The 15,764-nt window shown below is 40.1% G+C and overlaps 1 protein-coding gene across 4 annotated transcripts in view; it reads left to right on the top strand.

Moving 5' to 3' along the window:
- Positions 1-15,764, top strand: part of nav2b (neuron navigator 2b) — a 125,185-nt gene that overhangs the window by 83,759 nt on the left and 25,662 nt on the right. For all 4 annotated transcript variants that reach the window (XM_034305857.2, XM_034305855.2, XM_034305856.2 and 1 more), the window contains 4 exons: positions 8,470-8,599; positions 12,058-12,355; positions 12,869-13,460; positions 15,194-15,481. In XM_034305857.2, the coding sequence (XP_034161748.2) occupies positions 8,470-8,599; positions 12,058-12,355; positions 12,869-13,460; positions 15,194-15,481 (1,308 nt within the window). The remainder of the gene's footprint in view (positions 1-8,469; positions 8,600-12,057; positions 12,356-12,868; positions 13,461-15,193; positions 15,482-15,764) is intronic.

Below are 15,764 nucleotides of genomic sequence, written 5' to 3'. Positions count from 1 at the left end.
CCCCAGCGTTCCCCAGGGTACGACCTTCGAAGATGGTCCACTGTAGCACAGCCGAGCTCAAACCACGCTCCCACTGGTCATTTTGAAATGATGCCACATGAAACCGTGCCATTGTAAACAGTGTCTCTTCCAAACAGTTTCCATATTCAAAAGAACAACGGACTAAGTATGCAAATTACACCTTGCCTTTCCCAGAAGGGAGAGGAGAGAGCAAAAGTCTTTAAATGAGAACAACGTGGAGTGGGACCTGTTGGAGTGGTGAAGAGGGTGAGACAGAGACAAAGCGTAGACAGGAACTACTCTGGATTCCACACACTCATTCGGCTCTCTGGAATCTATGTCATTACACATGCTTGGCTGAGGAGGTTTGGACGCATGCACTAGATTGTGTTTATGCATGTGTGTGTGTGTCCGTGCCTGGTTGTTTTGTTTTATGATGGCGAAAACCTCATAACGTCGCTAAATATACAGCAGTAACTGTTTGCATGTTCTGCCTGATTACATCCTGATGTGTTTTTTTTTTTTGTTTTTGCCTTCATGCTGGTTTATGCTTCTAAAACAACTTTGCATTCTTGGTCCATCTTTATCCATCGCCAGTGTTTAAAACTCAAACCCAAAACTGCGTGCTTTTGCCGTAAACATTTCCAACGGAGCTGCGTCCCAAACGTTTGTTGGTAATCCTACTCTTCCACCAACGCTTAGGGGAGTTTGACCTTTGACCAAATGAAGTGACCCAGAAAAGTCCTTTTTAGGAAAAAAAAAAACGAGATTTTGTAGAGCAAACTAATTGGGCTGGGTTTCTATAGAGCCAAGCAGCTTAAATATTTACTAGTCCATACTTTATGCTACTCAGAACAACACAGAATTACACAAATTGTAAAGACAAAAAATGTATACATATTGAATTTTAAGAAAGCACATAGTTTTAAATATTTAAAAATAAAAAAGCCATGCTTATATAAATGTTTAACTCACCATGGTATCTACTGTCTATTTCCCGGTAGTCAGAAATGATGCTAACATGACACATAACTTCTCTAAATAAACTAGACATGAGTTGATGTGATATTAATAAAACTTTATTGGTTGAATGTTTGTGTTAACCATGCCATAGAGGCCATCCCACTGACCAGATGAAATTCGTTATTGTTTTTCGGGAATCTCAGCTTCCCAGTTTATTGTGTGAAAGACATTAAGTCTTGTTCATATGATACTAGAACCGTGACTTGAGTAGTTGAGTGTGTACCATTTCCTTCCTGTGTCAAATTACTGTGTAAATTTAGATTAAAAAGGGACAGTTTATGTATGGTTTTGTCTATGAATCAGTTTTGATTATCACAGTGAATATGTCTTATATGTCTATGTGTCTGCACATTGCGATTTTTAGAGGCTCAGATTGATTTGATTTTCTCAGCGTTGAATTATGTACTGTGAACCCCTCTGTGACTTGTTGTAGCTAGTACAGTGACGAGAAACAGCCAATGAGAGTCCGGGACGAAATCAAATTCATCTGCTGTATTGTGCCACAAATCCTGGCATCCACCCCTACAACACTAAACAGCTGGTCACAAGAGATTCATGTTGTGTGAAAGGGTCAGAGATTTTGAATGTTGTGTAGTGTTCACTCAGCCTTAGTCTGGCTTGTTGACAATATAGTCTGGCAAGTCAGACTTCTAGCTTCTGCTAGAGAGTCTGATACCTAATACTAGTCATGGCCAAAAATATATTTTCTTCAGAAGAGGTAATTGGCTTGAATTGTAAATGATCATGCGTACTCCCCAGTAACGTATTCAAAGAAAACTCTAGTTTGCCAAAAGTTTTCTAGTTGGAAACTGGATGTGCAAATATCCAATTACAATGTAACCTATTTGTGTACTAAAGGTATTATATGCTTCGCAGATAAGGACATAGTGTCTGAGGCTGACCGACTATGTACTCCACCTTTTACAGACAGGTTTCCTTCCGTCCTACCTGGCAGAAAAACAAAAACTTGTTAAGCACAAAAGCAAAGTTATGTCAATAAAGTTGATTTAGTGACCATTGGTAACAATCAACAACAGGGTGGTGAGTTAATGTTACCACCATAAAGCTGATTATTTCTTATAACAGCATGTCTTGAAGTGTTTTATTCCTCTTGTAATACAGCAATTTCTTGTCATTTATTGTTTTTATTTATTAAAGTGCGACATGCCATGCTGTTATCAATATGTTGTTACATTTACATGGTGTGGAACATTTGTGAAACAAGATAGTTCCTGTTATCACTTACATTATAACAGCTATAAACAGTCCATCATTATAACAGCTATAAACAGTCCATCCCTTTTTTTTCTCCCTATCAAAGTTATTACGAACAGAAAAAAAGCAGCTTGTCATGTTACCCAGAAACCGTAAAACCCTCCATCCTGAAGGCTTTAGAGTGTCAGAAAACGTAAAGTTACAGCTTTAGTTCTGACTGGTACAAAGCACTGACAGTGGAGACTCCTTCCAAAAATGCAAATTAAATGTCTCCTCACAGAATGTTCAGCATTACTGTCAGAGCTGCTGTTAGAGAAAACTAATCAACAGCTCCTGACCAATCAGATTTGAGAATTCGACATTACTGTCAGAGCTGCTGTTATAGAAAACTAATCAAATCAGTCAGATTTGAGAATTCGACAGTGCTGTGCTATTAAAGACCTTAATACAAGGATTAAAGGGCTAAATGAAGCAACCTGTTTATTTTATAAATGAATAAATTCCATCTCTCTCTGACCTTCACTTTCACATCCACACTGCCTGTTTTATTTACCGTCTGCATCATGTAAGAACCCGTCTGCGTCTAACCTGTACTGCCACTTTAGATTTATGTCAGGTGTAAAAGTAGATGGTCACTGACTTATTTATCACTGTTCACTACATTTTATTGCACTGCACTGTCTTTCCAGATGTTACGTTGTCTATAGAGCTGAGCTGTGAGCTTCAGGAAGTATTCGTGATTCGAGTGTCTTACACATGTCACACTTTTTTGCAGTGGTATTTATGAATCTCCTGTAGCTTTTATTCCATTGGTCAGTTTATTAAGTACACGTCTCATTGCTACACTCACTGGCTGTTTAATCAGGCAATTCCACCATTAGTAGATGCATGAGTACTATATATATATATAAATCTACTTGATGTTCCAGATGTTTAGGTTTGCTTTGTCTTTCTGATGCGATTAAATTATGATTTTAGCAATCTGTGATTTATTAAACCCGATCAGATCCCTATCAGAATTAACTCTACTAACTCTAAGATCAGATTACTTCCTTTTCTCTCTCTCTCTCTCTCATTCAAGCCACACCCCTCAACCTGTGGTTGGCTCCTGCTGGTGTGTATGTGTGTGTGTGTGTGTATGTATGCGCGTGTGTCAAGGGAGGTTAGGTCTCTCTCTCTCTCTATTTCTCATTCTAGAGAGAGAGAAAGAGAGGCAAAGGGATTGAGAGAGAAAGAGAGGCAAGAGAGTGGAAGAGATAGTGGGAAAGAGAGAGAGAGAGAAAGAGAGGCAGGGAGGGAGGGAGGGAGGGAGAGAAGGAAGGGGAGAGACAGAGTGGAGGTGAACACATGAAGCTCCCCGGCATGCAGCTCAGCTTCAGCGGCCGCTCCACCGCCGTCTCTCCGGACTAGTGAGCAGGAATTTTCCTTTGTTCAGTGATTTATGAGGACGCTTTCCTTTGCCACGTGGGACTGTTGTAGTGTGTGTGTGTGTGTGTGTGTGTGTGTGTGTGCATGAGAGAGAAAGAAGGAGTGTGAGTGGGTCTGATGGCATTGTTCATTTTGACTCTTCTGTTGTGTTTATGTTGTTTAGTTTAGTTGAGTTTAGTAGTTTGCTTTAAATTACTTTAATGCAACAGTTTTGTATTTACATCACAATACTAAATATTGAGTACTGCTTAATGAGTACAGATGTGTGTGTACTGACTAAGTACTAAGTCCTGAGTACTGAAACTGAAGACTGAATATTACATATGAATGACTGTGTATTGAGTATTAAATACTGAGTACTCAATGGTGAATATTGCATATTAGGCATGAATTACTGAATATTAGGGATGAATTGCTGAATACTGAGAACTGAGTACTGTACATTAAGTATGGACTACTGTACACAGTACTGTATATTAAGTACTTGAAGTTGGTGAATACTGAGTGCTGAATCCTGAAAACCAAGTACTCAATACTGCAATCTGAATACTGGGTACAGAGTATTGGGTAGTGAGTACTGAAAACTGAATATTGTGTCCTAAATACCTGCGACCTCTCTGGGGTTGATTGTGACTGTATATAATTTAAAAACTTGCATTCAGGTACAAGTGGTCAGATAGTTTTATGAGGCTTAGTGGACAGTTTGACAGCTTATTCATGTGTTTTGGTTGACAGATTCAAGAACTTTCTATCCTCAAATGATGTTAAACAGTTTGAAATTCATTGCCTTGGATAGGGCTAGGACATATGACACTGTTGATATGATACTGATCTTACAGTTTATGTACTTCATGTTGTGGTTATTGACAGATGTCAGTACTTTAATAACTACATTGTTACTCACCGTAACAAGTAACGGATTGCGTGAATGTTAGCATCTATTTGTTGTAGTTATTCATTGATATTCATTGAATGAAAAACATCTATGTTTTATTTTTGTTTCCTTCTCCTTTGTTAAATTCTTTAACTTTTTATAAATGTTACATATAAAATCTCTGAACGTGCAGTTATTTCTTTATGTGGCTCTGCTGTATTCTTAACAAAACCCCCCCAAAATTAATTTGGATACATTCTATGTATCATGAAAATATCCTCAAGTGCTGTGACATTTGTTTTGCCATGTGAGTTTCAACTGCGCACGGTTCTAGCTTCTCTGTTATTCATTCCCCTTTTGTTTAGCTTTGTTCCTCTGAGCCCATTGTAGTGAAACTTCCAAAGTTGTGTGCAGATTCTCATCGTGGATCCTGACACATTTGGAAAGGTTATTCAGGCTGTTTCTGGTCTGAGAGATGGTGATCGGTGCAGAACTAATTAACCTTCCATCCAAAGCAAACCAGACGGGGCAGTGTGGCTGGAACTTGCCGGATCTTTAATAACTCTCTTTAACAAAGCAGACCCCCTCCCCCGTTTCCTGCCCAATGGACTCCCCCGTCATGCTTTCACTGGATTTGACTTTAGGGCATGGCACTAATCCTGTCTCCTGAAGTAGGTGTGTGTGGGGGGAGGTAGGTGTGTTTTCCTGTGCGTCAGTATGGCACTGCATCTGACCACCTGTCTACCCTGCCGGTGCAGAGTTAATTAATTTTCTGATTCATTATGATGCATATTATTGAGTAATGTCTGGTTTTGTTGATGGGTGACCTGACAGGTTGAATGGAGATAGAGTTTTTTTTTTTTTTTTTTTTACAAAGAATAGTGGTCTGTCTTGTTTGTTTAGATGCTTCAGAATACCTTGAGCTCAGGTTTACCGTATAATAAAAGTAATACTGGTTCATTTTTTCGACTGTTTATCCTGTCAACTAACCTATATATGCACAGTCAGACATTTCAGGAAATTCCCTCATCGGAGAATTCATCTCTGAGTTCGAGGTTTGAAAAGACTTCAAACAGAGTTTAATATATACTCTCATCTCGGTGTTTTCGAATGCATACTTGAGGCTCGGCTGTTCTTGGGCAGAGTGGCGAGAGAGTTTATTGGCCATATTAGAAAGAGAGACAGACAGGAGACGGATGGGAAGAAAGGAGGGTGAATTCTTCAAATGTGTGGAAAAGTACCACTCTATGACCCACCTTTGGCATCTCTGACACCCACACCTTCTTCTCTCTCCTCTTTCTTTTTCACTTTGTAATGAAAAGACAGATTGTTTTTTTTTTTTTTTAATATGTGCCTAGAACTCTCCAAACCGGAAAAGGACAACCGCAGGCTTCTGTTTGAAAAGCACCCTCATTCTGAATGTGTCTAAATGAATTGCATTCAACATACTCCAGTCCTTTTTTCCCCTAATATACTCCCAAAGTATGCTTCTCTTGATCCCAATCTCATTTCCCCCTCACTGCTTTTGTTTGTGTCTGTAACACCTGACGGCACACGACACGTGATGGCCGATGGACCCAAAACAAACTTGCATGCAAAGAGAAAGAAAGAAATAGCCCCTATGGGGACAGCATTTCACACAGCAAAAACAGGGAAGCCAGGCAGACGTGCTATTCTGCAGTTGGCGAAGTGTAGCATTTTCCTTGACAGGCGTCAGCCAAGGGCACTTTCTTCAAGACATAATAAAAAATAGACATGATGGATTTGGGAAATTCACTATGGGCATGTTGGGTTGTACTTCTTTTGAAAGTGCTAATATGTGAATAAGAACCCTTGTGGCACCTCACTCTTGTGTTATGACTAAAAGGCAGGTTTGTTTGCTAATCCTTGGCACTTATTAGCTCAAAGTTTCAACACATTGTGCATAAATACCTCCGACTAATGGACAGGATTAGCAGCTAGCACAGATGTTGACATAAGCTAGCATTGTTATATGTTTAACCGCTTCAGTGGATGGATAACCAGTATGTTCTTCACACTAGCATGTGTAGCTACTAATTCACAACTTTTACTGGCTCTCACTGGGGTGTCGAGTCTTTATGCAGTATATAGTGAACTTTACAATGCTCTGCCTGAAGTACCAACAAGAAATGATTTCTAAATTGTTGACTTGTTTGATGAATTGTATGTAACTGCCTTATAACTAGAGCTATCCAAACCTATTAGTAATTAGTAATAACTGGATTAGTCAGTGGATTGTCCAAATAATTTAGTTGATTAAACAGTCTTAAGGAGATCCAGTATAGCTCTATATTACTCGGTAGGATAAGAGCCATATCACATGACACCAGTCTAACATGTTTCTCTTGTAGACTCAGCCCACTTTTTAACAGTGAAAACAATAATTGCAATCATTTACACCACATTGCTTTTGAGTTCCTGATTTTGATTGGCCAGAGGGTGTAACTGCAGCCCTGACAATACTGACCCAGACTAATTTTTAATGCATTTCATATTTTTTATTATTATCTTGAGTGATTTACAGAAGTTATTTTAGTCTCCATAAAAAACATATCCTCATGCTAATGCAAACAGGTCAGGGATTACGGATATCATCAAGCTAAAACAGTGTTAGGAGTTACTACAAGTTGGTTCGATTTTATTCTTTTAATTAATGCTCATTTGAATGCTTAGTCCTTACACACATGGTGTATAAAGATATTTTCGTTAATGATATTTTTTATTAATAATAATCAATATAATAATTAAGCTACCATAACAAGATAGTCCCTGGTTCGATCCTGAGCTTGGGTTACTGTCTGTGTGGAGTTTCTGTGCATGTATCCCAGCCTGTATCTACATGGGTTTCCTCTGAGTTCTCTGGCTTCCACCCACCTCTGAAAGACAAGCCAGTATGTGTATTGGCTGCTTGAACGAGTATGTGTATTGGCTGCTTTAAACTGCCCCTAGTTGTAAATGAGTGTGTGAACGTGTGTATGCATGGTGCCATGTGATAGACTAGCGGATAGTACTATCCAGTGTGCATTCCCACCTCACAGCCAGTGTTTCTGGGATAAGCAATACTGACAAGCACTTGTTGATGATGAACGAGTAAATGAATAATCAACCTATTGATTGAAACATTTGAAATGCAAAAAAACTCACAAAAAAAAAAATAGTTAATCAGCTGTCTGGTCCTGGAATGCGCCTGTTCTAAATATTTTGTTGTTGCCTCTGCTCTAACACAACTAATTAACTAATCAGCTAATTACCAGTCCCAGAGTCTATGTGAGTGTGTTAGAGTATGGAAAACAATAAAATGTACAGGACAGGGGTTTAGTTTGGATCAGTTTGGATCAGGTTTGAATTAGTTGATCTTTACTATGGCAGACTTCTATATAGGCTTTAATAAATCAGGACTTTAGTACACGCTGACGTGGTCCTTTCTTATCTGCCTGCATCTGTCAGTGTGAATATAGGCTTTCATATGGAACAGAAACAGCACCTGTCCTGTTTGACAGGAGCTGTGGACTTTGCTGAATATTTTACTGGATCCTGACAGGCTGCGTCTTGTAAAACAGGCTGAGAGGATGATGTGTTGGGTTAAATGAATGGTTTAGAAGGATAAAGACAGGCCTAATGTCACAAGTATGTAGAAATTCAAGTAGTAGTTTCTCTTAAGCAGAGTGCAGAAGCAATGACACTTGCATCTTCTTAATTCTGTGCTTTTTTACTCTTTTTTTTGTTATTTTTATTTTGCACAAAAATGTGCATTTGTGAGTCACATTTTCTGTTCTATAAAGTGTCAATGCATTGTAATGCATTGTCTTTTAACATAAACACAGCATGTAAATAATATTAATGTTCAATAACTGAATTTTCCATGACTGCATTATTAATTTCTGTGTTTTTTCCTCTTTTTCTCTAAGCTGGGACGACAGCAGTTCAGTCAGCAGTGGGATCAGCGACGCTCTAGACACAGATGAACTCAACACCAGTTCGTCTCTCAGCTCCTACGTCAACACTCCATCTGCTCCACGCAGGGACCTAGAAGAGCAGGTGAGTGATGGACAAATCTGAGAAACACACCTTGGCCAATCATTCTAAAAAGCTGATCTGATATTCAAAGACCACCAGCTGGTCCACATTTTATTCTGTACCTGCTCCACACACACACACACACACACACCTGTGCTAGATAACATACACCTGGGCTGTGAATTACAGAGGACTAAATAAAAAGCTTGATAGCTGTAGAAAAGTCATTACATCAGCCTTTCAAGTGAAGACAGAATACCAAATAGAAGGGTACAAAGTGACTTCCAGCATTGCCATGCAGGAATATGAGGTTTGCATCAAGTATCATAATTTTTAGGATGTAATTATGCTAGCTAGCTTTTTACCTGACAACTCACTGGTGCCTAACTGGCATACGACCAGATGTCCTTGTTTCCCAGACACAAATCCTCTTTATATGCGCCCATCTGGTACATATAATACATGTAATACAGCAAAGGAAATAACACAGCACAGACATCACATCATGCTGGTTCAACTGTCTAAACCGGAATGTACATGAATTGTAATAGGAAACAGACTTCTGTCGTTGTCACTTACAGTTCATACAGTATAGGCTGAAAGAAAACAAAAGATTTGGATCATTGCAAATTCTGCTCCTGAACAATTTAACTCCAATTTCAATTGCCAGCTGAGGTCACTCTAAACCTCAGTAGGCAGGGTAACAACGGATGTAATTCCTGATCACCAAAACCAAAGTGGAGACTACTGTAAACAAAGACAGATTTTATTACAAGTCACATTTTTTTTGTTCATGTTTACACAATTTTCCATTCAGCTTAGTCATTCTCCCCTATCACACAGCCTCTAAGTTGGGATGGTCAAGGCTAACATGTGCTTCCTCCAGAGCATGTAAAGCAAAAATTAGAATGCAACACTATGTAATAGTACAGAACTGCTCAACACGCTTGGAGGAGAATGCTAACTAATCTATTGTTTATGAATAAGTATACACACATATTCTGTATACACACTGGAAAGAGGAATGTCCATACTGACATTCACATTCATAGGGCCAATCACAGAGGGCTATCATTGGGATTCAAACTCACAGTAGGGCAAACTTTGAAAAGTCCAACTTTGTCTGACTGACTTCCAGCTGGAAATGCACAGGCTGAGCTGGTCTAATTGGATAATTAAAAAAGATAATTAGTAACTGGATAATTAGTAGAGATCATCCTAAATGATCTCTATTAATGCAACTTCATCGACAAGTTGTTGTTAAAAAAAATAGCACAGCAGTAAGGCAGTAAGAAAACCTAAACATAATGGGCAAGTAATGAGGAAGCTGGAAAATTACTTACCAGCTGGCAAGGATGGTCGACCAGCATGACCAGCTCGGTCTGTGTTTTGGCAGCTGTTAGCTGGTCAGACCATGCAGGCCCATTAGACCATTGCTCCACCATGTTTTCCTTTTAAGGTCATTTTTCAAGTTTCAATGCATTTTTTGATACCCAGATTTTGTTTCTGTCCTGAGTTCACCTGGAGTACATCTACTAGTCATTTGTGTGTTGTTTGCAAATGAGTTTGCTCTTTGAGCCAGCTCTTTTGGGTGAACCATAAGAGCCAACTCACATATATGAACCTTGAACCTTCGTTAGCATGAAAGGTGAGCCGTGTGTTTGACTCTCAGCTGTGTGTATGAGGCAGTATGACAGGAAGGTTAAAGATGCACTGTAATGAGTTTATTAGGTGAGGCGATCAGTTTTAACAGTATCAGTCTTAACAGTATCAGTCATAGTTAGGCCAAAAAAACAATCGCTGGTCATAATATTGTATACTTTGTCATACGGTCTTAAAAGAAAATGCCAGTGAGCCTTTTATCAGTGAGCTGAGTCAAATAATCTGACTCACTGAAGAGAGCCAGAATTCCCATCACCAACATTAACAACACCTGAAGTCAAATAAACCACAAATCTGGACTTGTTGGTTTCATTCCCCTAAGGAGTCCCAATGGAATAGCGTGTGGTCTCAGCTTCCATCTGTTTACTGCTGGTTTTAGTTATCTCGGATTGGTCATCAATGGAAACTTGATTTGGGTTTAGAGACAGGATAGGCATCATAAACCTTTAACTGTTCTCAGTCTAATCTTTTAATTTAATCAGGATCGTCTCTGTTTGTTATTACATACAGTACAAACCTGGCTTTGATCTCCTCAGAGGTGCTCTGGTGGAGGTTTGGTGGTGGTGCTACTTATTTGATTAAACGTTGGCGGGCTCTTATCAGCAACTGTGTCTGGTACATGTGCTGACTTTGTTAGCATGACTCATCTGACTGGCTTACCTGCTTCCGTTATGAGATCTGGGCAGGTCAGCATATGCGGGGCTAATTGGCTGATGCAGTGGAGACAAGCACAATCCATCTGTGTGTTGTTGTATCAAGGACTTGTACCACTGGCCTTGTGTTTCTACTTAAGCTTACTTATTGTGGGTTGGTTTGTTAGTTAAATAGTCACAAACCCACACGTTTAGTAGGATGGCTATATATATATAAGGCCCTTATTTGACACTGAGAATGTCAACATTATTTACAGCCACTGGTCTTGATTATGCTGTCTATAAATACTTGACTGTGATGAACCTCTGTCCTTAATGCAATGTATTTGTTAGCATACAGCCATCACCATATAATGTAGACCTGCCTGTAACACAACTTCTCCAATCAGAAAAAAGACAGACACCACCATGTTTAGATTTACCTGGCATCGTGGTCTCAGATGTTGTTTCGAGTGCCAGCATACTGTATGATTTAAAACTCACACACTTGCAAACCTAAACTCGAGCCAAAAATCTTTCACCTCTCACCTCCATATTTCTCTCTCTACTTCTCTTTCACCCTTCTTCGATTTTCTTTCTTATTCTCTCTCTCTCTCTCTGTCTGTCTCTCTCTCTCTCTATCAGCTCCCTTGCATTCCCTCATTCCTTCCCCCTGAGCCAGAGACTGAATTTATTATATGAGTGTTGAGATAACAGTGTTTTGGATTTGGCCTGATAACAACTGGAGGCCATTAAAATTCTTTCCCTGGCAATGATGTTTTATGAGTATTTTCAGTAGCAGTTGAACAATGACCTGCTCTGAGGCGGGATGATGTAATCTTGGCCAGGTCTGAAGAAGTGCTGAGATATAGCAGCACTGTTTATTTGACGAGCTATGTAAGGGGCCTGGGAGCTCCCGCTTTGCACCACATCATCTAAACCTGCAATGGCATTTGATCGTGTTGATGCAAGACACAAATTAGCTGTTACTGCTAATATCCGGCTCGAAACACTGCTCTTGTGACTCATTTCTAACACGCTGATTGAATGAATCACTTCCTCACCTCCAGCAAATAGCTTTAAGCTTTTGTTCTGTTGGCTTTAACAGATGAGAAATTTCTTTAGAATAGTTCGACTAAGGAAAATGATCTTTGGAAATTCTCATGTATTTTTTTTCCTGATCAGCTCCAGACAGACGCCGAGAAGCGTTCTGCCATTGGATGCAGCTCCACCTGGAACGACGACCTCAGGCGCCCAGACGGCTGCTCAGACCCAGGCATTGAGATGGAGACCAGCGCAAAGTGGTGCAACCCATCTGATTTCTCAGACGAATCAGAGCGCAGTTTAACTGGGCGCAAACCGCACACCATATCTCAAACAGGTTCTTGGAGGCGCGGCATGAGCGCCCAGCTGGGCATCACCTGTCCAAGGACTAAGACTCCGACTCCAGTGAACTGCAGCCCACTGAAAATCCACAGTAATGGTATGTAACATTGCATAAAACAATGGCTATGTCTAGCTAGCAGATGACATAGATGCTTGGGGTAATAATGAAAACAAAGCAAAATAGTAACAAGAAGCTAAAATTTTTATTAAATAAATAATTTTGAGCATGTCTCAAGCATTTGTAAAAAAATTCAATTTCTGGGAGTAGATCAGAAATTAAAGAAGATATTTAGTGTGGAATAACAGTTAGCCTAAGATTATGCTTGATTTTTTTTTTTCTTTCAGACAAGTGGTCTGTCAGTTTCAAGTTTGTTTTTTAATTAAATTGCATGCTAGGAGTAAAAAAAACAAGCCTTCATGTGAGGTATTACCTAGCAGACAAGAGCTGTCCACACTGATACCCATCAGATCTGACACTGTAATCCTTACATTGTGTAACGTGTGGCAGTTGCAGCTTGCATACGATAGATTTGTCAGCATCAGTGAAGTGTGAGGTTCAGGCATGTTCCAACTCTGCTCATGCTACTGTGATCTGTTTATCTCCTTGCAGGCAAAACAGACGATGCCAAAGTGTCAGAGAAAAGTCGTTTCTCACCACAGATACCTACATATGAAAGCAAGAAGCTGCCCTCAAGCTCCGGCTCCCACACACCCACCAACACATTCGGCTTCAAGAAAACCTCCAGTGCAGCAACAATAACTGCCAGCGGTGCAGTACTAACAAGTGGCTCTGCCACTCTGGGGAAGATCCCTAAGTCCATAGGCTTTGGCTCATCGCGTCTAGTGAGTAAGCAAACTAGTGTCGATGACGGGTACCTTCCGCCGAGTACTCGAACCACCCTCCAATACCGGAGTCTGCCTCGGCCTAGTCGTTCCAACAGCAGTACAGGCACTACCCGTGGTACCGGTCGCTCCATCGATGCTAGCCCCATTAGCAAAGGCACAGCCACTCTACCCAACCCAAAGAGCCGCAGCCTGGCCAGGTCCAGTGCCAACCAGACAGACCGGGAGAAGGGAGTGTTCTCGGACACGGACAGCCTAGCTTTGGGACCACTAAATAAAGCCAGTGGTGGTGCTCAATGCCTGCCAGGTAGACAGGCAGGAGGGAAGAGCTCAGATACATCATCCCCTACCTTGCGCAGGTGAGACCTTTCATCCCAAATATGCTACTCATATTGAACTTGCAGTTACTTGCAGTTACTGGCAATTCCAATACCTTAAAATGGCAATGGTTCTTAAGCACAGGTTATCACTAAATTAATTGGCACTAATCGTGTTGCTCATCTGCAGTTACATAATGAATGTCAAACGCTTCACATTTCTCACATTTTTCACACATTTCTCTTGAATCAACTGCTATCACTTGATGAGTTTATAAGGTGTAAATAGTGGCACATAATAAACTGTGCGATGCTGGGACCTCTACATTCTTAGAAAAACAGGTTCCTCAAGGTTTCATTAGATAGTTAGGGCTCCCAGCTTCCTAAACAGATTCCATTTGGAGCACTCTCTGAAAGGAAAACCCTCTGTTGTAGGGTTCTGTAACAAACAGAGTGACAAACCAAAGAAGCCATAAATTTAACCTTTAGTGATTTGGCATCACCTTTAATAAGTCACCACTATTTTACCCTACTAGATTTTTACTGTCAGTTTGAATGAAAGACAGATCATACCACCAACTGTAATATTCAAAGGCCATAAAAAGCACTGACCAAGTCAAATGAACTAGTAGAGTAGAAACTTTTAGGGTGCTTTTACCTATGCAGTGTTTAGTGAATTTGAATCGAACCCTAGTCTGTTTTCCTCTTTGGTGCCGTTCTTTAGACAGGTCACACAGCAATCACACTCAGGTATAGACCAAAATCTGAGCAAAGTGGTCTCAATCTAGTTCCAGTCAAACTCTAGCATGGTACATGCAAGCTTCTAAACTGAGCCATGAGGCACTGATATGCCATCTGTTGTGGAGATTTGGACCAATGAACAAAAAGAGAAGATAAATGGTGGTACACCAAATGTTTTAAACTAGATATTTTTATAATTATCTAGCAACTTATTGAGCACTAGCTCTAGGTTCTTTGTGCTTAGGTGATTTTTATGATAGCTACAGGCATTTGGCAAAGGTTTGTTTATCCTTTTCCATTTCTTTATATCTGACCAGTGAATGGAGGGGTTTTATAGGTGCATTTTCAGCTCTACATGCCCCTCACCATGTTTTTATTTTATTTTTTATTTTTTTGGTTTGTTTAACTATGTGCAAAGAGCCAACAAACCAATCCAAATAAGAAACAAACCAAAAGTAGCAAATTTTGCTCTGATTTGGATTCCAGACTAATAGGTGTGAAAGCGCCTGTAGAGAACTTTCAACATCCTTTGACTCGTTTAGATTTTTTGTCTGCTTAGCTTGGCGTGTGTTTAGTCAGCAGTGGAAGGGGCTATGATAGAAGCTAAGAGTTGGAGTCCAGTATTTGCTTAAGCTTTGACTGATTACTTTGTGTATCAGCGGTGAACCAGACCTAAGATAGGCTGATATTATCGACCAGACGACTCATGAAGTAATGAGAAAAAGTGGTCGCTTTTTAACTTATCTGGCCATGTTGTCTTTCTGGTCTTATGTTTTACTTTGAAAGGAAATGGCCTTGTGTACGGTCGTGTGCAGCCTGCATATAAAGAGCCAGAGAGACTTCTGGACAGTGTGTATTCCCTATAATACCACTGTACTATACCTTTAACAATTGTACTTTTACCAGTTTAAGTTCTGGTGTTGCTTAATTTGAATGCTTAGTGATTCAGTTTCAATTCTAATATTAGGACATTCACTTAGCTGTCACATCTCAATATTTCTTCCATTCTTCCTCATCTACTCCTTGATCACAAGACTCTTTGGGAGTAAACCAGGCACCAAGCCGACCGCCATCACCACCTCTGAGAACATGAAGAACTCCACCATAATCTCCAACCCACACACAACTTCCATCCAGACCTGCACTCTTGAGGCACCACCAGTCAGTAGCGGAAGCACACGTGGTCTCCTGCATGGTGAAAATCTACCAATTATGCAGAACTCAACAAGCAGTGATAGCATGAAGGCGTCTCTGGGCAGAGAGGAGACGCTTATGACATGCTCTGACCGCACTGGCACCATCCGGACTGGCCAATCGGACAGGTGAGACAGGAGCCATAGATTTGAAATGTTTATTGAAGGTACTTACATAACAACCAAAAACATCAGCAGCCCTCTACCACATCCATCAAGGATACTGAACAAGCACAGCACAGTGTACAGTGTAGGGATATAACACAGTGGCACTATATGTATCTTTATCTGTTTCCTCCTCCAAATTTCCATGATATATTATGATGATATATTATGTATTGGTCTAACAGTTCTTCAACCTCAGTTGCATCAACTTCCTAATTGGTCTCAACTATAGATGTGCTCAGTGTTT

This window comes from Pangasianodon hypophthalmus, chromosome 7, assembly GCF_027358585.1.
Source record: "Pangasianodon hypophthalmus isolate fPanHyp1 chromosome 7, fPanHyp1.pri, whole genome shotgun sequence".
NCBI classification, from domain to species: Eukaryota; Metazoa; Chordata; class Actinopteri; order Siluriformes; family Pangasiidae; genus Pangasianodon; species Pangasianodon hypophthalmus.
The sequence above is the reverse complement of the archived record's forward strand: the minus strand, read 5'-3'. Positions and strand labels throughout refer to the sequence as shown.